Here is a 26276-nt window from a genome sequence, read left to right on the forward strand (position 1 = left end):
ATGTCTTCGACACGTGTGTGCCCTTTTTCGGTGCCGATGGTTGGTCACCGTGTTTACGGGTTAAGCCATGGCCTGCCGGCGGTGGCGTCCCCTGGGCTTTCATTATCTTGGTGTGAGTTTTAGCCGGGGCAGTTTTACCCATGGTTTTTGCCGGCTGCTCACTCTCTGCCTCGTCTGAGTCCGAATCCGGAATGGAGTAAGTCACCTCCTCTTCGACCTCGTGTTGTCCGGATGGTGTCAATGCCATTTGAAGCCTTCGAGTTCTCCGGTCCCGTAGCGTCTTTTTTGACCGAAATGCCCGGCAGGCCTCATAGGTATCCTCTTTGTGTTCGGGGGGAAAACACAAATTACAGACCAAATGCTGGTCTGTGTAAGGATACTTATTGTGGCATTTGGGGCAGAAGCGCAATGGGGTCCGTTCCATTAGCCTTGAAGACGCACACGGTCGGGCCGACCAGGCCCCGCCGGGGAATGGAAGCCCCGAAGGGCTACCGGAGCTCTTCTTTTATTCGGTGTCAATCTGCGTTAACTAACCCGATACCGAACGCAAACAATACCGTCAAGTTTTCTGAGATTTAACTACCTTTCCGAACAGAAACATGGAGCGAAGAGGAACAAGTCCGAACCCGATGGCGGAAAGAAAACAATCTAAGATGGAGTCGACGCCCATGCGCAATGGAGCCGAAATGGAAGGCGTCCCTCGATCTCGTGACTCGAAAAGACTTCTTCGGAAAAAAAAAAACTTGTAACACTCCGAGCCCAACACTAGATGGCGGGATATGCACAGCATGTGTATCTACAGCTACACATGCCATCGAACATATATGGAAAATGTCACTTACCCAGTGTACATCTGTTCGTGGCATGAGACGCTGCAGATTCACATGCTTTGCACATCCCGCCATCTAGTGTTGGGCTCGGAGTGTTACAAGTTGTTTTTCTTCGAAGAAGTCTTTCGAGTCACGAGATCGAGGGACTCCTCCCCCTTCGGCTCGATTGCGCATGGGCGTCGACTCCATCTTAGATTGTTTTCCCCACAGAGGGTGAGGTAGGAGTTGTGTATTATAGTAATAGTGCCCATGCAATGGAGTAAACATGTATGTACCTAATGTAGTTTAAAGTGATATATGTACAAATTTACAATGTTCAAGATCAACTTCGAAACGGCTACAGGCTCCCGGGGAGGCGGGTGGGCGCATGTGAATCTGCAGCGTCTCAAGCCACGAACAGATGTACACTGGGTAAGTGACATTTTCCGTTCGATGGCATGTGTAGCTGCAGATACACATGCTTTGCATAGACTAGTAAGCAGTTATCTCCCCAAAAGCGGTGGTTCAGCCTGTAGGAGTTGAAGTTGTTTGAAACAAAGTTCGTAGTACTGCTTGTCCTACTGTGGCTTGTTGTGCTGTTAACACAGCCACGCAATAGTGCTTGGTAAACGTATGAGGCGTAGACCATGTGGCTGCCTTACATATTTCAGTCATTGGAATGTTTCCTAGAAAGGATCATGGTAGCACCTTTCTTTCTAGTTGAGTGTGCTCTCGGTGTAATAGGCAGTTCTCTTTTTGCTTTGAGATAACAGGTTTGAATGCATTTAACTATCCATCTAGCAATGCCTTGTTTGGAAATTGGATTTCCTGTGTGAGGTTTTTGGAAAGCAACAAATAATTGTTTTGTTTTCCAAATTTGTTTTGTTCTGTCAATGTAGTACATTAACGCTCTTTTGATGTCTAATGTATGTAGTGCTCTCTCAGCTACAGAATCTGGCTGTGGGAAGAACACTGGTAGTTCTAATGTTTGATTCAAGTGGAACGGTGATATGACTTTTGGTAAAAAAATTGGATTTGTCCTTAGAACTACTTTATGCTTGTGTATTTGAGTAAATGGTTCTTGTATGGTAAATGCTTGGATTTCACTAACTCTTCTTAGAGATGTGATGGCAATTAGAAATGCAACTTTCCATGTTAAATATTGCATTTCACATGAGTGCATGGGCTCAAAAGGGGGTCCGATGAGTCGTGTTAAGACAATGTTGAGGCTCCATGAAGGAACTGGTGGTGTTCTTGGTGGTATAATTCTTTTTAGGCCTTCCATAAAGGCTTTTATGACTGGTATCCTTAACAGTGAAGTTGAGTGGGTAATTTGCAGGTAAGCTGAAATTGCGGTAAAATGTATCTTAATGGACGAAAAAGCTAGTTTTGACTTTTGCAAGTGTAGCAAGTAGCTTACGATGTCTTTAGCAGATGCGTGTATGGGTTGTATTTGATTATTATGGCAATAATAAACAAACCTTTTCCACTTATTTGCATAGCAATGTCTAGTGGTTGGTTTTCTAGCTTGTTTTATGACTTCCATACATTCCTGTGTAAGGTCTAAGTGTCCGAACTCTAAGACTTCAGGAGCCAAATTGCTAGATTCAGCGATGCTGGATTGGGGTGTCTGATCTGTTGATTGTGTTGAGTTAACAGATCTGGTCTGTTTGGTAGTTTGATATGAGGCACTACTGAGAGGTCTAGTAGTGTTGTGTACCAAGGTTGTCTTGCCCAAGTTGGTGCTATGAGTATGAGTTTGTTTTGACTCAACTTGTTTACTAGATATGGAAGGAGTGGGAGAGGGGGAAAAGCGTATGCAAATATCCCTGACCAACTCATCCATAACGCATTGCCCAGAGACTGATTTTGTGGGTACCTGGATGCGAAGTTTCGGCATTTTGCGTTTTCTTTTGTTGCAAACAGGTCTATTTGTGGTGTTCCCCAATTTTGGAAGTAAGTGTCTAGTACTTGAGGGTGAATCTCCCATTCGTGGATTTGTTGGTGATCCCGAGAGAGATTGTCTGCTAATTGATTCTGAATCCCTGGAATGAACTGTGCTATTAGGCGAATGTGGTTGTGTATCGCCCAATACCATATTTTCTGTCAGGAGACACAACCGTGTTGAGTGTGTTCCTCCCTGTTTGTTTAGGTAATACATTGCTGTCATGTTGTCTGTTTTGACAAGAATGTGTTTGTGGCGTATTATTGGTTGTAATGCTTTTAACGCTAGAAATACTGCCAATAGTTCTAAGTGATTTATGTGAAACTGTTTTTGCCGAGAGTCCCATTGTTCCTGAATGCTGTGTAGATTGAGGTGTGCTCCCCACCCTATCATGAAGGCATCTGTAGTTATTACGTATTGAGGCACTGGGTCTTGAAAACGCCGCCCTTGGTTTAAATTTATATTGTTCCACCATTGAAGCGAGGTGTATGTTTGGCGTTCTATCAACACTAGATCTAGAAGTTTACCCTGTGCTTGTGACTATTATGATGCTAGGCACTGTTGTAAGGGCCGCATGTGCAATCTTGCGTTTGGGACAATGGCTATGCATGAGGACATCATGCCTAGGAGTCTCATTACTATTTTGACTTGTATTCTTTGGTTTGGATACATGACCTGTATTACATTGTGAAATGCTTGTACTCTTTGATGACTTGGAGTGGCAATCGCTTTTGCTGTGTCGATTGTTGCCCCTAAGTATTGATGTGTCTGACACGGCCGAAGGTGTGACTTTGTGTAGTTGATTGGGAAACCTAGTTTGTGTAGGGTTTCTATGACGTACTTTGTGTGTTGTAAACACCGTTCTAGTGTATTGGTTTTGATTAACCAATCGTCTAGGTACGGGAACACATGTATTTGCTGCCTTCTGATATGCGCAGCTACTACTGCTAGGCATTTTGTAAAAACTCTTGGCGCAGTTGTTATTCCGAATGGCAACACCTTGAATTGGTAATGTACCCCTTGGAATACAAATCTTAGGTACTTTATGTATGAAGGATGTATTGGTATATGGAAATATGCATCCTTTAGGTCTAGTGTTGTCATGTAGTCTTGTTGTTTGAGCAGTGGGATTACGTCTTGTAATGTCACCAAGTGAAAGTGGTCTGATTTGATGTAGGTATTTAATGTTCTGAGATCTAATATAGGTCTCAGTGTTTTGTCCTTTTTGGGTATGAGAAAGTACAGAGTAAACTCCTGTTCCTTTTTGTTGAATTGGTACTAATTATATTGCTCCCTTTTGTAGCAATGCCTGGACCTCTAGTCCTACAAGATCCATGTGCTGTTTTTACATTGTGTGTTTTCGCTGGAACGTTTGGAGGGAATCTGAGAAATTCTATGCAATAACCATGCTGGATAATTGCCAGTACCCAAGTATCTGTTGTTATCTCCTCCCAATGTTTGTAAAAATTGCTTAGTCTCCCCCCCACATGTTATGTGTTGGGGATTTGTGACTTGGAAGTCACTTTTTTTTTTTTTTTTTTTAATTTTTTTTTTTTTAGGAGTTTTAGGGCTTTGAACTTCCCTCTATTCTTTTGGAATTGTCCCCCTCTATATTGCCCCCGAAATCTTCCCCGCTGATATTGGCTTTGATAAGTGGGCCTTGTTTGTGAGGTTGTGGGTTCTGTTGCTTGTCCTCGAAACCCCCCTCTAAACTGTGTTTTGCGAAATGTGCCTCTGCTCTGTGGGGAGTAGAGTGCGCCCATGGCTTTGGCCGTATCAGTGTCTTTTTTAAGTTTTTCTATAGCAGTGTCCACCTCCGGCCCAAACAACTGCTGTCCATTAAAGGGCATATTCAGCACGGCTTGTTGTATTTCCGGCTTGAATCCTGACGTACGCAACCATGCGTGTCTCCTTATTGTTACTGCAGTATTTACTGTCCTTGCAGCTGTATCTGCTGCATCCATTGCTGACCGTATCGGATTATTTGAGATTCTTTGTCCTTCCTCCACCACTTGTTGTGCCCTTTTCTGGAACTCTTTGGGTAAGTGTTCTATGAAATGCTGCATTTCGTCCCAATGAGCCATATCATATCTTGCCAGAAGTGCTTGTGAGTTGGCAATGCGCCATTGGTTTGCTGCTTGTGCTGCAACCCTTTTCCCAGCAGCGTCAAATTTGCGACTCTCCTTGTCTGGAGGTGGTGCGTCTCCCGAGGTGTGAGAGTTTGCTCTCTTGCGAGCTGCCCCTACTACCACAGAGTCTGGTGTTAATTGCTGTGTGACATACACAGGGTCTGTAGGCGGTGGCTTGTACTTTTTCTCCACCCTTGGAGTTATGGCCCTGCCCTTCACAGGCTCTTGAAACACCTGTTTGGAGTGTTAGCATTCCAGGTAGCATAGGTAAGCTCTGGTATTGGCTATGAGTGGAGGATAGTGTATTAAACAAAAAGTCATCCTCAATTGGTTCTGCATGCAAGGTGACATTATGAAATGCCGCTGCCCTTGAGACGACCTGCGTGTAGGATGTACTGTCCTCAGGTGGGGACGGTCTCGCCGGGTAACAGTCTGGGCTGTTATCCGATACTGGTGCATCATAAAGGTCCCATGCGTCGGGATCGTCCCGACTCATTGCAGTATGCGTTGGGGATTGCATCAGAGGTGGAGTGACTACTGGTGATGTGTGCATTGATGGTGGTGGAGTTGTCTGTCTTGCCACCTTTGCCTGTGGCTGCTTGTCCTTTTCTTTAAAGGCAAGTCTCCTTTTCATTTTAATTGGTGGAGGAGTGCTTATCTTCCCTGTGTCCTTTTGAATGTGGAGCCTCCTTTGAGTGTAGTCTGGCTCCATTGATTCTAGTTTTTGTCCGAACTTATGTCCTTGCATTTGGGAGGACAATCCCTGGTCCTCTGTGTAGGAACCTGATTTCGGTTCAGAGGCTGGATGTTTCCGAATGGAAACCTTTTCGGTAGCCTTTTTCGGCTCCGACGACACTTTCTTTATTTTCGGCGTTATGGTCTCTCGGTGCCGACCCATTTCGGTGCCGCTGTCTCAGTGCCGAACTTGCTCGGAGCCGCTGTCTCGGGCTCGAGATTGCTGTGTGCCGGTATCTCGACCGGAGTCGGATGACTTCGACACAAGCGTGCCCTTTTTCGGTGCCGATGATCGGTCACCTATTTTACAGGTTAAGCCATGGCCTGTTGGCGGTGGTGTCCCCTGGGCTTTTGTAGTCTTCTCGTGAGTTTTATGTTTCGACGTCTTACTCACGGTTTTAGGCGTTTCTTCGGGATCAAGCTCGTCCGAGTCAGATTCCTGGATGGAGAAGGTTTCCTCTTCCTCCTCCAAATGCCTTTGTCCTGTCGGCGCCGACGCCATTTGCAGTCTTCTCGCTCTTCGGTCTCTTAATGTCTTCCTCGACCGAAACGCTCGACAGGCTTCACAAGTATCTTCTTTGTGTTCTGGAGACAAACACAAGTTACAGACCAGGTGCTGATCTGTAGACGGATACTTGTTGTGACATTTTGGGCAGAAGCGGAATGGGGTCCGTTCCATCAGCCTTGAAGAGACACGTGGCCGGGCCGACCAGGCCCTGATGGGGGATCGAAAAAACCCTGAAGGGCCACCGGAGCTCTTTGCAAATCGGTGTCAATCTGTAGTAACTAACCTGATACCAAACGCAAACAATACGGTCGAATTTTCCGAGATTCTAACTAACTTTCTGAACCGAAACACGGAGCGAAAAGGAACACGTCCGAACCCGATGCCGGAAAAAAAAACAATCTAAGATGGAGTCGACGCCCATGCGCAATGGAGCCGAAGAGGGAGGAGTCCCTCGATCTGGTGACTTGAAAGACTTCTTTGAAGAAAAACAACTTGAAACACTCCGAGCCCAACACTAGATGGCGGGATGTGCAAAGCATGTGTATCTGCAGCTACACATGCCATCGAACACACACACATATATATATATATATATATATATATATATATATATATATATATATATGGAGAATGTCACTTACCCAGTGTACATCTGTTCATGGCATGTAGTGCTGCAGATTCACATGCCATGCATTATTCCGCCATCTGGTGTTGGGCTTGGAGTGTTACAAGTTGTTTTTCTTCATAGAAGTCTTACTGGAGTCGCAGACTCGAGTGACTCCTCCTCTCGGTTATACTGCGCATGGGCATCAACACCATTGTTAGATTGTTTTCTCGCAAAGGAAGGAGTGATTGAGTGATAGAGTGTAAGAATATAAATGTTCTATAAATTTAGTAAGTAAAAAATAGATGTCCATGCAAATGTAAATGTATCTACATATGTACAAATGATAAAACTTACGACTACAGGCTTCCGGAGAGGAGGGAGGGTGCATGTGAATCTGTAGCACTACATGCCACAAACAGATGTACACTGGGTAAGTGACATTTTCCGTTCGATGGCATGTGTAGCTGCAGACACACATGCTACGCATAGACTACAAAGCAGTTACTCGCCGCAAAAATTGCAGTGGCTAGCCTGTAGGAGTTGAAGTTGTTTGAAATAATGTTCTTAAGACAGCTTGGCCAACAATGTATGAGGAGTAGACCATGTGGCAGCTTTGCATATGTCTGCAATTGGTATGTTTCCTAAGAATGCCATAGACGCAACTTTCTTTCTAGCGGAATGTGCTCTAGATTTGATTAAAAGTTGTCTTTTTGCCTTAATGTAACATGTTTGTACGCATTTGACAATCCATCTTGCTAATCCTTATTTAGAGATAGGACTGCCTTTATCTGGTAGTTGAAAAGCAACAAAATGTTTTGTTTTCTTAAGTTTTTTAGGTCTATCTATATAGTACATTAGAGCCCTTTTGAGGTCAAGAGTATGAAGGGCTCTTTCTGCAACTGAGTCTGACTGTGGAAAGAAGACTGGCAATTCCGCAGTTTAGTTTATGTGAAAAGGTGATACCACTTTTGGCAGAAATTTTGTGTTTGTTCTAAGTACAACTTTATGTTTGTGCACTTGGAAAAAAGGTTCCTCAAGAGTGAATGCTTTTATTTCACTAACTCTTCGCAATGAAGTAACAGCTACTAGGAAGGCGACCTATGTCAAAAATGGAATCTCACAAGAATGCATGGGTTCAAAAGGTGGGCCCATAAGTCTGGTAAGTACGATATTTAGATTCCAAGTACAAACAAGTGGCGTTCTAGGTGGAATAATATGTTTTAATCCTTCCATGAAGGCTTTTGTAACTGGAACTCTGAATAGAGAGGTGTGTGGAATAGTCTGCAAGTATGCTGATATTGCAGTAAGATGGATTTTAATGGATGACAAAGCTAGATTTCATTTCTGCAAATGAAGTAGATAGCATACAGTATCTTGTATTGACGCTGTATGTGAATCAGTATTTTTAGATTGACAGTAGTAAACAAATCTTTTCCATTTGTTAGCATAACATTGTCTAGTGGTAGGTTTACGTGCCTGCTTGAGCACTTCCATGCATTCTAATGGAAGTATTAGGTATCCAAACTTTATGACTTCAGGAGCCAAATCGTTAAGTTGAGAGCACTGGGGTTTGGATGCCTGATTTGACCTTTGTATTGTGTTAACAAATCCGGTCTGTTTGGAAGTTTGGAGTGAGGTACTACTGACAGGTCTAGGAGTGTGGTGTACCAATGTTGTCGTGCCCACCTTTTGGCTATGAGTATCATGGTGAGAGATGTCTGACAGTTTGTTGACCAGAAGGGGAAGGAGTGGGAGAGTAAGAAAGCGTAAGCAAATATCCCTGACCAACTGATCCATAGAGCATTGCCCTTGGATATGGGAGTGTGGATGCGAAGTTTTGGCATTTTGTGTTTTCGATTGTTGGAAATAAGTGTTTCTGGTGTTCCCCACATTTGAAAGTACTGTTGAAGTACCTGAAAGTGAATCTCCCATTTGTGTGCCTGTTGGTGGGTCCTGCTTAGGAGATCTGCTATCTGATTGTGTATTCCTGGAATGCATTCTGCCAATAGACAAATGTGATTGTGAATTGCCCATTTCCATTTTGTTTGAGCTAAAAGGGACATTTGAGATGAATGTGTCCTGCCTTGATTCTTCAGGTAATTGATAGTCATCATATTATTTGACATGGACTGTAAGGGTGAAGGTAAGCTATCAGTGCAGAACTGCCCTGCTAGTCTGCAGTAGCAGACTGGAGGACTTGTTTTACTTGGGGGACCCCCAGGCTAGCACAATCAGTGCTGTAAGTCCTGAGGTACATCTTTAACTTACATGCCCTGGGTACTAATAATCTATTTAGTAGGGACTTACAGGTATGTTAGCCATTTCCATTTGGATACAGCCAATTCAGCATGCACTTTAGGGGTTGAGCACTGGCATGGAGGTCTGATTAACGGTAGTCCTCAGTGCAAGCGCAGTCTCGAAAAATAGCAACATCAGACAAAAAACATGAGGTGACTATGCAAAGAGAGGCATTTCCTACAGTGGTCCCACCTAAAGAACCAAAAACACACCAAGCAGAGGCTTGTTACCAACATATGCATGTGACAGGCCCCACATGGTTTGAAACCAGCAGGGACACACCAGGAGAAAATTCCTCAAAAAAAGTCAACAAAACGTTGAAAAAAGCCAGTCAAAAAGTGACTGAAGGGTAGCTCAAACCAGATTAGCACTATCTGGAGGGCAAAGGAAAGAACAGACGTCAGCATGTCAGGGTGGTGCCTATATAGGTACGACACACACCACTTCCAGGGCAGATGACGCTGAGGTGGAGTCAAATGAGTCAGGGGTACTGCTAGAAAATATTTTGGTTCCAGTCGGATGCCTGGGTAACATTCTAAGATAAGGAATTTGTGACTAGAAATTTATCAGATTAGACAGACAAGACACCACCGTATTTGGAGGCCCATCACCTGCAAACATTTAGGATGGCGAAGCATTGGCAAATGCACCATCAGTAAAGGAGCCTACTCCCAACCTCAAAACCAGGTGGAGTAATGCAGAGGAGAGCAAACAGAATATTTGCTGCATTTTGGGCTAACAGCCCATTACTACTGACCTCTAAATCAGGCCCACCATCTCCCCCAAATAAAAGAGAATCCCTTTCACATATCTGCATTGAAATGATACCAAGACCAATTTGACTCACCTGCAAAGACATTAAAGGGTTCTAATATACATCCTGTGAAAATGACCATAAAATGTATTATCTGTAGCAAATGCCATTGTCACAGTGCTGGTTTATAAAAAGCAGCTAGACTATTAAATGTCTATTGACCCATACCAGTTTTCCCTTCAGATAACCTGTTTTCTTAGGTTGTATAAGGGGGAGTGTGTGGTATTCGGACCAACTAGTTGATCACTATGTAGTCATTAAACTAATTCTCGTCTATGCTGATGTATTTCAAAGGAGCATCCAGCTCTCCACCTCACAAGATTTCCTGTACGGTCTTCAGTTTGTTTGGTTCTTGACTTAACATTGCTCAAGATTTGGTTCCCTCGTAAAGAGGCATCAAGTGTTCCCTTTCTTAATGGTTATGCATTTCCCTTAAGTGTAAACCTTACATGACTTTCGGCACTTTGTGGAGACCTCTTGCCCCACCTGCTATGCCTTGTTTCGAGTGCCAACTGTCACAATGGACCATCCATATGCCTAGTGAACATTTATATTCCTTTCTTCATCTCATTTTACCCCCAGGTCTTTCTAGGACTCCTCACTGTCTGTCACATTCCACTGTTAGTGTCTGTGTTTTTCTATACCAAGGTCTAACCACAGCACTCAATCTCAGTCCCAGTAGATTTTGTTTGCATAAAAGCAAATTCTTCTTTATTGCAAGATTGAGATGCCAACATTTTCAATCGTGTTGAATCAGTCGTTCATTATCAATTTGTTCATTGACAGCCAACACGTGTTTTGTCACTATTGGGACCTTTTCAAGGCATAAAGTAATGTCATAAGATGCGGCCCATCTAGGATACAGATCATCCATTCATAGGCTAACTATGCATAGCACACAACGTCAAGAAGAATAAATCTGAAGGAATCCATATATAAACTTTACTTCTTAAATGTCAAGGAGGCAAATAAATAAAGTCCGTAGCCATATTGTGAGATAAATAGTACTGTCATATGCAACCATTATACATCCTAATCTGTAAGAGAAGTCGCTAAGCAAAGTGGCCGCGTCGTAAGGGTCTCTAAGTCCTGGTTATTATATAGTTTGGGAGAGTTCACCTGCTATAGGAGTTGCCACTTGTCACTACATTGTTCTACATTCTTATATGGCCGGGCAAGTCACCATCACAAAACTTGTCTATATCACTCGCCAGAGAAATGCTCAACTTTCAGCCGCTTCTGTGGGCTAGTGAGACCAATCTAATTTTGGTATTATGGTCTATCCAAAAGGGGAGCAGCTAGCATTTCACCTATCAGCCTGGGGATCCAGGCTTCCCTGGATGTGCTGTATGCTATGAGTCAACCACCATACAACAGTCTGCCTCTCTGGCTCAACTCTTCTCTCAAGGCTACATTCTCATATCTCTAACATTTTCTTTCTAAAGGCCTGCAAACCAAATTCACCCCAGAACACCCCCCCCCCAAGCTTGTACTTCACATGATACATGTTCTAAGCGTTGTGGGTTCGATTTACAAGACTTAAACCTACAGCTTCTGCTATCTCACCAGCAGTGCACCTGCCCACACCAGCCCTATTGGCAGCTTTCAATTTTTAGGGCTGGTTACCAGTGGCTGTTATGGACTTTAATATAAAACAGTGAAACACTTGTTTAACATTTGAAAAGGATATACTGAAGTTTTAAATTATTGGGAATGACATAAGATAAGTTTTTTTCACACATTTTACATACTGACAAGAAAGTCGAGCTAAAGAGTGAAAAAACGTTCTAGACAAAGTATTGGGGGCGATTTTGCAGCAGGAGCTTCCACATAAGATTAAAGATGTTTAGTAACTGCAATGTGGGTTCTAGGTTGAAACATTACTCTAAGCTATGTGTTTATGATAACCGCTGCCTATAACTTGTACTTCCCCACCAGACAAGGGGCTGGCCAACACCAATATGGATTTAACTTCCTGTTTTGTTATAACTAAATCTCATACTCTACTAGTGGACTGCTGTTGAAAACCATACTGTCTTGCCACACCATTTTACATAATGAATTTATCTGTCACAACTACATATTGAGCAACTAAACTGCAAACAAATAACAGTGGAGCGGGTAGATGTACAAGGAAGAGAGGGGCAGCATTATTATTTTAACAATAACTGTCAGCAGCATACCCTCTTCAGAGTTACCACATGTGAGTCCCAAAGGTTTTAAGGGAACAAATTGTAAATATGGGTGAATGCTGCTTTCTTTCTGAGGTAAAGTACCATACAAGGTGCAAATTAATGAAATATACTGCAAATGTTTAGTCACCTTTATGGAAACAATTTCTAAACTCATATTTCACAACTACAAAGCCATTATTTAAATTCTTCAGCAGTAAATTTTGCAATTGGTTTTAAATAAAGCCCCCTCAAATTTGTGCAGAAACGTGGGACATCTTTCTATGTGAACTCCAGTAGTTTGATTTAACTGGCTAAAACAAATGGTTAAATATATCCTCCCTTGTTTTTATTTCAGAATGCTCACTCAGAAGTATTCCTCATCATTCAGACCTCATAAGTGTGGTTAAAGTCCTGACGGAGAAAACATTTAAAAAGTTTTAAACAAATATCTTTACTAGTTTATTCTTTTTCTTAGTTTACTCTGTTCAATATAGCAAAAGAAAACGTTGTTACAGCTAGAAAACTGACAGCGTTGTGATGCCGTACTAATGGAAGTTTAACATAACACAATGTAACATAACCTACCCCATGTGAATGGGGAACTTTTCATTTGCAAGTGATTCAATATTCTAAATCATTACTACGTCATAAGCACTGCTATAGTTTATGTAGTTAATGTAACAAGACTTTCATCTCATAATTCCTCATGCATAAAACCACGAATATGTTGGGCTTTATCTTCATGTGAGATTATCTGCACGTACCATCTGGTTCACTGCTGTGAAAGGCGTGCTATCCGTAATGGTTTCAAATGGAGATCTGGCCCCATTGGCATCGGTGGGAGCTGCTACTTCCCAGCTGAATAAGATGGAGGATTGGTTGATCCCGGCATCATCACAGCGTTCCTTCATAACTGCATAGTTAGGGTAGTGAGGGTCACATGGTGTCACACAGACCAAGGGATAGCCAGGAGATGGCAATTTCTTGATACCCTCCTTGGTGACTTCTTCCACGTGGTCATAATCAGCCAAGGATACTACCTGTGCAAATGCAAAACAAGAGAAAATCTTTACAAATCAAGATTCCTAGTAAAGAAACTCTAACTTTAGGAGTTAGAGAGAGGTCCGGAAGTCCAAATGATTGCTTTTACGCACTACGCAATATCAGTGGCCCAGGAAACAGGCCAGCATTTTCCCCACTCCAGGCGTTTACTGATACCGGGAGCACGGTTAGCTCCACCATACAGGTACAAATCCAGCCCATAACGAGTTGGGTAATAAAGACTAAAAAAAAAAAATGGCGAGATAAAAGCTGCAAGTGAAAGTAAATCTCATTAGTTTGATGGGGCCGGAAGCTGCTGTTACCGTCCCCTTTGAAAATAAGTTGCGATTATAGATGACATGCTGTGGGTTTTCTGTTTATTTTGAAAATTGGCTTATTAGTTGGAGTGGATTAAAGTCTACCACTACTAATAAAGGTACTATCCTGTTAGGTCCACTAAAGAGTTTCATTAATTTAAACCTGAGTTTAACTGTTGGCAGCAATGACAAAGAGCAGACAGGCTTAAGTAAAAGAATACGTGTTTAGCAAAACCAAAACTGTTAAAAGGTTAAAAAGCACACAACACAATAAATATCCCACTCAAATTATAAAAACAGAATCTTTTAGTGAACAAAATAACACCTAAACGAGAAACATCCAATAAAGGGAACTGGAGAAATGCATTTTTGAAGATTCAAGTACAAAGCAACTATGGTCATGGTAGACTGGGACCTAGGTTTGTTTTCACTAACCAGGTTCTATTAGGTGAGAGGTATTACAGTGGGTCATAACCTTTTTTCTGGAAGTCAAAATCCTTCAATAGAGTGAGTGTTGTACTTTGAAGGAACCAGGAACAGGCAGATAGTGAGTAATGAATTTCCGGAAGTATTGACTGACAGGTTGGGGCATTTAAAATGTTTTCAACATAAAATAAAACTAAAACATAATACCAAACCTGTAGTTCATAAATGCAGAACAGTATCTCCCATGATGTGGTCTTTAATCCAGAAATTAAAAAAATTGACAATGCAAGAAGTAACTGAACCTATAGAGTGTACGGAGGGGGTCTCACTTACATTTATAGCATCCAAATCAAGTCATTTGTGTATAGATATGAGAGACCTTATTGCTAACATTTTGGTGGATTGTCATCCTTTACCAAATCTTAATGAAATTCTAAGTGTAAGAAAGTACCATATTTGTTGGCATGTTACCCCCATTTTTACCTGTATGTCAGTATGTTTTTGCCAGACTCACTGGGATCAGGACCCCAGTGCTCATACTTTATGAGCCTAATGTGTGTGTTGTGTGTCGTGTTTGACTGTGTAACTGAGGCTCTGCTAACCAGAACCTCAGTGCTTACGGCAGACTATGCACAGCATGTGTATCTGCAGCTACACATGCCACCGAACATGAGGTTAATAGCCTACAATTTCAATTGGCACACTGGACCCCCCTTATAAGTCCCTAGTACATGGTACCTAGGTACCCAGGGCATTGGGGTTCCAGGAGATCCTTATGGGCTGCAGCATTTATTTTTCCACCCATAAGGAGCTCAGACAAACCCTTCCCACAGGCCTGCCATTGCAGCCGGCGTCCAATAGTGCACACACTATTTCACATCCATTTTCACTGTAACTTATAACTCACCTATATGTCTAACCTTCACTTGCTGAAGGTTAGGTGCAAAGTTACTAGGTGTGAGGGCACTAGCAAAGGTGCCCCCACATAGTTCAGGGCCATTTCCCAGGACTTTGTGAGGGCGGGGACAACATTACACGCATGCACTACATATAGGTCAATACCTATATGTAGCTTCACAATGGTAACTCTGAATATGACCATGAAAGGTGTCTGAGATCATGGAATTGTCCCCCCCCATTCCAAATCTGGTATTGGGGAGGCAATTCCATGCATCCTGCGGGCTACACTATGAACCCCAGTACTGCCAAACCAACTCTGAGGCTTGCAATGCAGCTACTGCTGCTGACACCTCACAGACCGGGTTCTACCCTCCTGTGGTCTGAGCAGCCCAGTCCCAGGAAGGCAGAACAAAGCATTTCCTTTGGGGGCAGGGTGTTGCACCCTCTCCCTTTGGAACTAGGTGTTACAGGCTGGGGAGGGGTAGCCTCCCCAGCCTCTGGAAATGCTTTGAAGGGCACAGATGGTGCCCTCCTTGCATAAGCCAGTCTACACCGATTCAGGGACCCTTTGTCCCCTACTCTGTCGTGAAAGTGGACAAAGAAAAGGGAGTGACCACTCCCCTGTCCATCACCACCCCAGGGGTGGTGCCCAGAGCTCCTCCAGTGTGTCCCAGACTTCAGCATCTTGCTTTGCAAGGTGTGGGGGCACTCTGGAGGGCTCAGAGTGGCCAGTGCAAGCAGGTGATGTCAGATACCCCCTCCTGATAGGTCCATACCCGATAAGGTAGTCAATCCCACTCTCAGGGCTATTTAGGGTCTCAACTGTGGGTTCTTTTCAGATTCTACTTGCAAATTTCCAGCAGGAATCCTCTGCAATTACTAATTCATCCTCTGACCTCGGATCACACAAGGGATACTTTTCTTCCGCAACTTCAGCTCCAGCCAGCAACTGCAACAGTTTCCACGGTGTGCACACTCTGAGGACTCCCAGTCTTCACCCTGCACCAGAAGGACCGAAGAAATCTCCAGTGGGGTGACTGAGTCACTCACCTGCTCACGCAGGCACCTTCTAAGGCGACAACCAGTTCTCTTGGACTCCTCTCACAGAGATGAGGGTGCTCCTTGGAACACAGAGGGTGGACCCCATCGACATACTGTCCTGAGGTCTTGCTGTCGCAATTTGGAGGAGGTAAGACATTGCCTTCCCCCAGAACGACAGTACCCCTGTGCACTGCGTCTTCTTCACCTCCTGAGGTCTCTGTGCACGATTAGCAAAATTCCTTCTTGCACAGCGTGGCCCAGATCCCCAGCATTCTATCCTGTCACGCTCAACTCGTCGAGTTGTTCTCCGGCGGTGTGGGACCTCCCTGTGTAGTGCTGCACCAACTGCATTTTGCACCTCCTTTGTCCCCGTGTCCTGGGACTCCCGTGGGTGTTATCAGGGTTTGTGAGGGCTCTCTGAAGTGCTGAGAGCCACCTCTTCCTCCTCACACAGAGTTGAGGCCCCCAGGTCCCTCCTGGGTGCAGATAGCGCCTAGTTGACGTAAAACGCAACTATGTCGGAACCAAGGCTTGTTGGAGGAATCCAGTGCCAAAACTTGCCTGCATCCAACTTCAAGATGTGGGACATCCTTTGCATCATGCAGGAACCCGCTGGCATCTTCCTAGGGTGCATTTCTGCAGTCTTCGTCCAACCGGGGACTCTTCTTTTGCACCCTCTTCTAGGTTGGCAGGGGCTCTTGCCAACCCAGGCAGGTCTTCAGGTCCAGGAATCCATTGTTTGTAGTTTGCAGACTTGGTTGGTTTTTGCAATAATCCCAAGCAGGAGGTGTAGTGTGTCCTAAGGAAACTTGCAGTACTTTACTCCTGCTTTTCTGGGCTCTGGGGTGGGGTAATTTACTTACCTTTACTGTATTCTTACTCACAGCGATTCTCCACGCACTACACTTGTCTAAGGGGGAATTTGTGATTCGCATTCCACTATATAGTTTGTGCTGCCCCTAGACCTATTTTCTCCCATTGCATTCTATAGCATTTCCTATTGTTTGCACTATCCTATGTAATTACTTGCCTTATTTTGGTGTCTAGTGTATATATTGTGTATAATACTTACCTCCAGAAGGAGTATTGTCTCTTAGATATTTTTGGTACTGTGTCACCTAAATAAATACCTTTATTTTGGTAACACTGAGTATTGTTTTTACTTGTGTATAAGTACTGTGTAACTATAAGTGGTACTGCAGGAGCTTTGCATGTCTCCTAGTTCAGCCTAAGCTTCTCTTCCATAGCTACCTCCATCAGCCTAAGCTGCTAGGACAATACTACATTTCACTAATAAGGGATAACTGGACCTGGTATAAGGTTTAAGTACCCAAGGTACCCACTACAAAGCAGGCCAGCCTCCTACACTAAGCATGATAGGTGAGGCAGAACATTTTCTGGTAACTTATCTCTCTTCTGCATACCACCTGCTAACTTCCAAAGTAGTAGATCCTTGACCTTGTGTGTGACACTTTCTGGAGCCTATACGATCTGAAGGATACCTTTTACTCTTGCATCTGCTGTGGCAGTATTCCAAAGGGCGATGCAGCAAATTTTGAAGGAAGTTGAAAATGTATTAGGTTTCCAGAATGATTTGTTAATTTATAGAGACACAGGGGAGACGCATTATAAAGTACTTAAAATGGTGCTCACTCAACTAAAAGAAGCTGGGCTTACTTTAAAAAAAGAGAAGTGCCAAACTGGGGTGAGATCATTCACGTATTTAGGACATTTACTACTGAAAGAAGGTATAAAACACAAACATGATTTAGTTGAAGCCATAAACTTAGCTCCACCTTGTAGGAACCCGGCTCTGTATGTGGTGCACTAAAAAGAAGTACACCATGCAGAGAGTGCATTGGAACCTCAACTGGTTTGCAGAGGCAAAAGTAGATAGGACTAATGCTCTATTTTGTGTTAGTGTGGGCAAGCAGTTAGGCTTATCAGAGGGCAGTGCCAGGGTGTGGAATTCCTATAGCCCGATGTCCAGGACATATTGTTTGTGGTCAAGGACAAGTTTTGATGTGTATTTTGTCCTTGGGACAAGTAGGTCCAACGCCCTGCAGCACAAACCCTTTGGCTACCAGTTTACAGCACCACATTATAAAGCAGGAAAGGGAATTGTCTGCAGTTGAGGTAATGTGTGTCCATATGTTTGTGCTGTTCGAGCTTGTATTTATGGTTCAATAATGCAAAGCCAGTATTGTTAGGGTGACCACTTAATCAAAGATACTTTATTCGGCTCAAAAGAGCCATAAAAGGACACAAACAATTACAAACATCATAATCATGATAAAAACTTAATAAATAGAGGTAAATAACAATATCAAATATAAAAAAAAACAGATTAAAACTATTAATAATGATTACAAATTTGAATAGCATTCATAAAATTTAGCACCGCCTCCGTTATCTCCTCTCAGCCCAAGTCCTGTAAGTAAGAAAAGGCAGAATGACTACGTCTGATACTCGAGCGAAGAAGGGCCAGGCGTAAAAACATTATTCTAGGCGTTCTATATAAATTACAAAAAAAGATAAAATGAAAAGTGCTATGATGCGATCTACCATTACAGCCGCATGGAGGCAGTTGCTTGAACCAGGTGCCTTGAATAGGAAATGGCAATCATTTTTTTTTATAGATTTCAAACGAAATCTAGTAAGTAAAAACCTATGACGTTCGGAAGTAATCATACTATGAGATAACTTAGGAAATAGTAGCTTTAGAGACAAACGCTTCCGGGTCCCAGACATGTTACCAGTTAAATCCGAATTGTAATTAAAGCGCAAATACAGCGCCTTGGTTCCCTGTATAACCCCCACCCCTGGCAAGGAGGTGGGATCCTGGAAATATTCCTTTACCCCAAGGCACGAGAACATGAGATTCACATATCTGATCCAAAGGATATCCACCAAGCGCGTTAATGAAAGACTATCCCTGATCACAGATCTGCATAAATGAGCTTCATGATTTGTCCATATTCTTAACCAAAGCAGTAACGGTTGAACTCATATAACTAAGACCCTTAGCCCCACTTCATCATGACAAAAAGCAGCTGGAGCGGATTGAGGGACTGCTAACAATCTTCTCAAAAACTTATTTTCCACTACCTGTAAACTTGAGCAGTCCCGTATAACCCCACAACCATGCTCCAAATGTAGTGATTGAACGTCATTTACTTTTAAAAATGATCATTTCTTTAACTGGTTTATGAGCCAATTTCTTTGAAAGCTTATAAACTGCGTCAATGGCTCTTTGAAACTGCAGAATACGGACGTTTAAAGATTTCCTTGAGTATTTCAGCTCCCTCCAAAACAAATTTCCTGCTTTTTGATGACTTTGGACCACACTTCATCACATATGATTGTGATCTATTAATTTTAAGACCAAGATTTTCCACGAAAGTTTTAAAGGCTTCTAATAGGGATTGCAGGCCATTTTCAGTCCTTGACATAAGGACAGCATCTTCCGCATAAAGTAAAACTGGCAGTGGCTGAGAGTTATGAAACAGGGGGGCCCTTCCCCATCTTACATAAAAGGTCTTCTAAACCATTAATATAAAGCAGAAAAAGGAAAGGGGCCAACACCCCCCCCGTCTAACTCCCTTCAAAGAGTGGAATTTGTCAGTAAGATCACCCTCCTGATTAAAACGAACCTGGGCGGCGGAGCAAACGGAGTTTAGTGAGTAACGAGATCAGGACTTCATCAATTCCCAAATCTAACATAACAGACCACAATTTATGTCTATCAACTGTGTCAAAAGCCATGGAGGCTAGATGGACAGTATTTTTTAGCTGTGGTGTATTTCTGTACTAGCAGGGTTAAATGGAGAATCTGGTCAATTCTGCCCAGCCCCGGTCGAAACCCAAACTGGACCTTCAATAAGACTATTCGACTCCTTAGCTCAGTGTTCTAACTTAGTCAATAGCACACGTCCTAAAATGTTAACGGAACTGTCTAAGAGGGAAATTGGGCGATAACACCGGGGATTTGCTCTGTCCCCCTTCTAAAAGATGGGCACAATGATCACCTCACTCCAGGTGTCTATCAAAGGGCCCTTCATAGCAGCCCTCAAAACATTAGTTAGAAGTGGGGCCCAAAATTCGAGCATAGCTTTATGTATGTCAGCTGGAACTCTGTTTGGGCTCGGAGATATGTCAGAGGGGCAGTTTAGGATAGCCTTGAATACCTCAGATACTTCCGGTAAATTATGAGGGGCTATTATAGATACATTCCCCCTTTTAACCAACCCAGTAGGGTCTCTCTGAGGAGTATTGGCTTCTATGTTAAACATTTTGGAAAAATACTCCAACCAAACTTGCAGGGGGACAACAGTAGCTATTATCGAATTATCTTTCTCAACAAGTGGGGTGGATTTGACCACCTTCCAAAAAGTCTTCATATCTTTACTATTACTAGCATCAATTAATTCATCCCAGGCAAGCTCCCTCAATTATTTCTTCCGGGCAGCAAGAGCGATCTTATAAGTCCTTCTGGCCTTGTTTTATATCGGGTTGATTGCATGGAACAGAATTGGTGACCTTTAGATCTTTGAGGGCAGACATGATTAAACCAGTGGAATTTCTATTTCTATGGATACTTGACTGCTATAATTTATCCGCCGTGTAACTTGTTATAGCAGAAAAGGCCTCAACGATGTTTTGTGCCGGGGTGTTTTCACCTAAATCTGTCATAATCTCTTCCTTCTTGTTCTTCATCAAATCTGTGTAAAAACTATGTTTGTCTACCTTGCCCCACTTGGTTGTCACTCCTCTGTGCCCATTAAAGCTTAAAGATGGCTGGTGTAACTTGCCAACAGAACCCTTAACCCCACCTTGCCTATCTCTAAAGTTAAGGGATTATCATCATTCATACAGTTTGGAATAACCCTAATCTTTCCTGCAAAGGGGTTAAGATCTTTAGAATGAACTATAAAGTCAATTATCGATTGAGCACTGCCCCCTGTAAATGTAGGAATCCCCTTAACTTCCGGGGTTGGGAATATCAGCATGTTAGCGGTCAATCGATTTAACTCGTTCCCATAAGTAGAATGATTAAAATGCTGAATGGGGCAGTCATATTCATCAGTAATGCCACAGCAGTCTAGTAGTGACAAATCACATAAATGGACATTGAAATCACCCACCATGATAATCAGAATATCCTTCTTACTTCTATTCAAGGTGCTGTGGATCCGGAGTTCCAAACTATCAATCACACTCGTGTCTGACCAGTCAAAGACATTATTGTAATAATTAATCAATAGCACATCATATGGGCCAGACCGTTTGAAAAGAAGTACCAGATAGTATGGTGTGGTGTTGATGACACTTGTGACTACATCTTTTACAGAAACAGATATAAATGTTGGCAAACCTACCTTACGCCCTTCCCAAGGGTGATTTAATAGCATGGGAGAAGTAAGTGGCAAAGCCTTAATATAGGGGGATCTAAAAGCCAAGATTCCGGACAGCAGATAATTGAATATTGGTCCACAAACTTTATCCAAGCTAAGTTACCCAGCTTATCCCTCAGTCCAGCCACATTCCATGAAATCAATCCTGAAAATGTGAGAGAAGAAATATTGGTTAAACTGGAGGGGTGAGAATTTATAGTGGGGAGTACATCTATCTCCTGAACTCCTTCTGACGCTTTCCCACAAGTTGATGGTCAATCCAATTGCCCCAAATAATTCACCCACTTGGGGTTATTGGCTGCAGGAATTAAACAATCAGAAAGCCTAGACTGATGGGGAGGGGCTGGGTTTCTGTAAATCAGATTTATTAGAACTATACTTCTGTCCCTGGATGGAAGAAAAATTTGACAGCCATCTTACTCTTATAGATCCAAGATCAAATATTGGTGTGGACAAGCGATGATGTAGGAAAGCAACTAACTGTGGGTTCCTAAAAGTAATAATGATACAATCCCTCTACGGAGGCTTTATTAGCAGAGCCTATCCATGGCAGCCTTCTCACTGTTAAAATGTCTTCAGAGCGATCAGAGCTCCAGCCCAAATATTTCCTAACCCAGTAACTGGCTTTATTACGTAAAGAGGATCGAGACTCAAAATACGTAGCAGCCACCCTAGGTACATTTTCCAAAATCATGATTTAAGGGGTGCAGGCTGGGGGAATCCATGGATAAGGACGGTGAGAGTTAGAAGTTATTGATGGCACAACCTGTACAATGGCCCTACAGACAGAGTAATCCTCAACCCTCTGTTTGCAGGGTAATTTTTGTCTATGTCTTTTAGTTACAGGGATTAAGGCTCTGTCAATTTGAAGATGCCCTTGACTTCAGTCTGACAAAGACGAGTAATGGGAGCAGGAGAGCATGTGGACACATGGGTTTCAGACAAATTATTATCTCCCAGTAGAGATAAGTGCGCTAGGGATTACCCAGTGGCTATATTAGTATTTACCTTGCCTTCCAGAGCCTCCATTTTCTGTAGGACTAGAGAGCGCAGTTGCCTGATATCTTTAAAAAAAGATTCGATCTGACTAAATTGATCAAGTGGAATAACAGAAGGCTTCTCATTAACAACACATTCACTAGCGGGTCTCTTAGACATCTTTGACTAAGGCCTTCCTTTTCCCTTTTTTAGGGCTAATAAATCCTTCCCAGAAGGAATTATAGCCTTTGAGTGCAACAGTGGAGAGTCAGAAGGCAGATCTATGACATTTTGAGGGCCTTGTTTACTCTTTTTGGGAGGAGGGCTGTCAGTAATAACTAAAGAAATATATTCATTTGGATGCTCCTGCTCTATTTCAACACAAGGGTTCCTAGGCATAGCTACAGGGAGATTCACAAGGGGGGCTTCTACTTTATCTCCTAGGCTAGATTTCTTTAAAGTTGGGCCCAAACTTTCTTCTACCCTCCCTATCTCAGTTTCTATAGCCCCTATCACAAGATAGCTAGTTATCAATTTGACCACTCTAAATACATGTTGTAAGCTCGGAATACACTACTGCCAGTGGTTCCATTAACAAACTTGTGTACACACACATTTGCAAAGTTTAACAATAGGAGGCTACATATAATGCTCCCAGAATGCTCTCCCTGATTAGATGCAAATATTTGCAGAAGCTTGAACGCAATAGTGATGATTCTTTGCTTTCAAAATAAAATGTTCAACAAAAATGCAACTCAATAAAAAAACGTTTTGCTAATTTACTGTGAAAATGTAGATTTTATATCTTTGAAGCATCATTCAGTAAAATGTTTTGATGCAGGCTAGTACTGCCCAAAAAATACTCATAATGGAAAATCTATTTCAGCAAGATTATGGAAAACATGAAAATAAACTAGCATTGGCAAAGCCAATAGGTCTGACATCGGTGGTCAGTCTTTTGGTTTTGTCAATCAATGTCTTATTTAGACATGACTTTTGTAAAACATTGTTGTGGGATTCGCGGACCTTCACCATTGTAACAAACACTGGCAAAACACAAAAAATATTTTTGGTTTTAAAAATCACTACTGTACTTTTGGCACTGAATAAGACAACTTTGTGGGCAGTGGTGCAAGCTCCAGCAGCTCGTGCAGTGCAGGGGGCCCCTGAGGTCCAGGGGCCCCCCTCAGCACAGTACCCTGGCCTGAGAGCTCCTGGGTGAGTCTGGTGCAGGGTGCTCCATTTACTGTGCACGGGAGCCCCCTCAAGGTTCGTTACGCCATTGTTTGTGTGCCGATATGCTCCTTGGTAAGAGCAGATTGCTACCACTCACAGTGAAGGCAGCCAATAGAGACAGACATCGAATTTTATTAAAAACAAAAGGTCTTGGTTAACACCAGACCTAATTAGGGGACTAATTGTTAAAGAAAGTCAAAATTGTGCAGCCATGGTATGTCTTTGCATTAGTGCAGATTTACATATTTCATGAATTCACAAGAACTTACTGACATACAAGGAAATTGTAATCCTAGATAATATTTGTTAACGGTATTTTAGCACGAGCAAAGATGCATTTGTACATTTGCTTATTCAAAAATATGTTGAGTGTTTACAAGTTCACTTTCCCTCAAAACACCTCCCCCCCACCCCACCCTGGAAGAAGTTTTAATTCTGCCCTTGTCAGGAGTAAATATCCAACCTTTCCCAGTATATAAAAAGATTAGAGAAGAGCTTGTGAAAACCCATAAAACATGCAAGTTAGTAGGTTTGCTCAGGCTCAAAAGGGCATGCCAACCCTGGAAACTTGGTTTACCGCTAACTAAAGGCCAAGTATGTAGATCGGCGGAAAGGTGGTAAAATAAGGAAATTGCTAGTATTCAAGCCTTTTATAGTATTAGCCCTGGCATAACCAGAGAGGCTATTATCATAGCTCCTATAAAAGGAGATTGCTGCCACAATTTATTGGCCCTGTACATTGCACCAAAGGGACAAGTAGATATTTTTACAGGACAAGTAGATTTATGAAGGAACGGGTCGTAGGGACAAGTAGACATTTTATTAAATTCCACACCCCTGTAGCACTAAGTATTTTTTGTACTCACAAAGGTAATAAATTCAAAGAATAAATCCAAGATCAATTTAGAAAAACAATACTTTTGTTTATAAATACTCTGAGCCCAAGAACTTCATCATAAGGAAAATATGTTTTCAAGCATAAATACTTTTTAGTAAAAAAAAAAAATATATATATATATGCAATTTCAGAGTTCTTCAATGTTCACCTATGGAGGAAAACAAGGTTTAGCAAAAAACAGTTAGCAAGGACATTCAAGGCCAATATCAGAGTTAAGGTAAGTACTGGGCACTGACCAGAACCACATGAGCAGGTCACTCCAGCCATCACTGGGGCAGCGGGGTACAGGGGTGGAGTAGGGCGTTTGGTGCCCAATGGTTTTCAATGGGAATTAGTGCTTATGAAAACAGGCTGCAGGCTCTGGCTAGGAAGCCAGTCGCGGACAACAAACAAGTAGGTTGTAGACATGGGGTGCTCAGGGACGTAGGTGCACTTTGGGCCTTTTCTCCAGGGCCCAGGGATGACCATAGCAGAGGTGGCCTTAGGCATCAGGTTTCTCAGTTCGGGAGCACTCACGGTCAGGGAGTACTGTTTGTTGAGCCTGCAGCTGTCATCAGGGAGTCCAGCAGGGGTGAAACCAAGACAGACACGAGCTCAGGGGAGCTGGGGGCTGTCATTGGCACCAGTGACCCACCTCAGATTGGGTCGTGGTCGAGAGGTGTAGTGGTTGCTGGACATCCCAGGTTTTCTCTCACCACAAGGCCGCAGGAGACGGTGGCCTGCGTGCAGAGGCTGCGTGCAACTTGGGGGAGTCCAAGATGGGTGATACCACAATGGACTTGGACTCTAGACAGCTGGAGAACCTTGCTGGCAACTCTTGGTCGGCCTCGCCTTGGGTCGTAGACATCAGGTGCAGTGGTCACTACGCATGTCGGGTCCTTGCTGTTTGAGGCTGCAGAGTCCTTTCTTAAGATTTAATTGCAGAGCAGATTCGCTGTTCATGGGAGTCCCTGTCTATGTGGAAAGCAAGCAGCCCTCCTGGGAGTCTGGAGGCTCAGGAGGAGGGGTTATCTTTCTGGGCACTGTTCACCGGTGGGGCTGCTACAGGTCAGATGCTTCTTATTTTACTATCTGCAGGTATGACTCAGCGGTGTATTTTTTTTGTAGGGGTAAGGAAATGCCTCCTTGGCATGGTTACCCCCTAACTTTTTGCCTTTGCTGATGCTAAGTTATGATTGAAAGTGTGCTGGGACCCTGCTAACCAGGCTCCAGCACCAGTGTTCTTTCCCTAAACTGTACCTTTCTCTCCACAATTGGCACAACCCTGGCACTCAGGTAAGTCCCTTATAACTGGTACCCCAGGTACCAAGGGCCCTGATGCCAGGGAAGGTCTCTAAGGGCTGCAGAGTGCCATGCCAACCTCACACTGCCTGTGGCATAGGTAAGTCACCCCTTGAGCAGTCCTTACAGCCTTAAGGCAGAGTGCACTATACCACAGGTGAGGGCATATGTGCAGGAGCACTATGCCCCTACAGTGTCCAAGCAAAACCCTAGAGATTGTAAGTGCAGGGTAGCCATAAGAGTATATGGTCTGGGAGTTTGTCAAACACAAACTCCACAGTTCCATAATGGCTACACTGAAAACTGGGAAGTTTGGTATCAAACCTTCCAGCACAATAAATGCACAATGGTGAAAGGGTGCAATTTATTGTAAAATACACCCAGAGGGCATCTAAGAGATGCCCCCTGAATACCTACCCGACTTCTAGTGTAGGCTGACCAGTTCCTGCCAGACTGCCACACACCAGACGTGTTGCTGGCCACATGGGGCGAGTGCCTTTGTCACTCTGTGGCCAGGAACAAAGCCTGTACTGGGTGGAGGTGCTTCTCGCCTCCCCCTGCAGGAACTATAACACCTGGCGGTGAGCCTCAAAGGCTCACCCCTTTTGTTACAGCGCCCCAGGGCATCCCAGCTAGTCTAGATGCCCGCCCCTCCGGCCACTGCCCCCACTTTTGGCGGCAAAGCCGGAGGAGATAATGAGAAAAACAAGGAGGAAAACCCACCA

General features: G+C 43.3%; 1 protein-coding gene across 1 annotated transcript in view; it reads right to left on the minus strand.

The window, feature by feature from the left end:
- The window catches only part of FRAS1 (Fraser extracellular matrix complex subunit 1), a 1443020-nt gene that overhangs the window by 747039 nt on the left and 669705 nt on the right, over positions 1–26276 (minus strand). The window contains exon 14 of the mRNA XM_069205798.1: positions 12784–13059. Coding sequence (XP_069061899.1) covers positions 12784–13059 — 276 coding nt within the window. The remainder of the gene's footprint in view (positions 1–12783; positions 13060–26276) is intronic.

The sequence above is a fragment of the Pleurodeles waltl genome, chromosome 1_2 (genome assembly GCF_031143425.1).
Source record: "Pleurodeles waltl isolate 20211129_DDA chromosome 1_2, aPleWal1.hap1.20221129, whole genome shotgun sequence".
NCBI lineage: Eukaryota > Metazoa > Chordata > Amphibia > Caudata > Salamandridae > Pleurodeles > Pleurodeles waltl.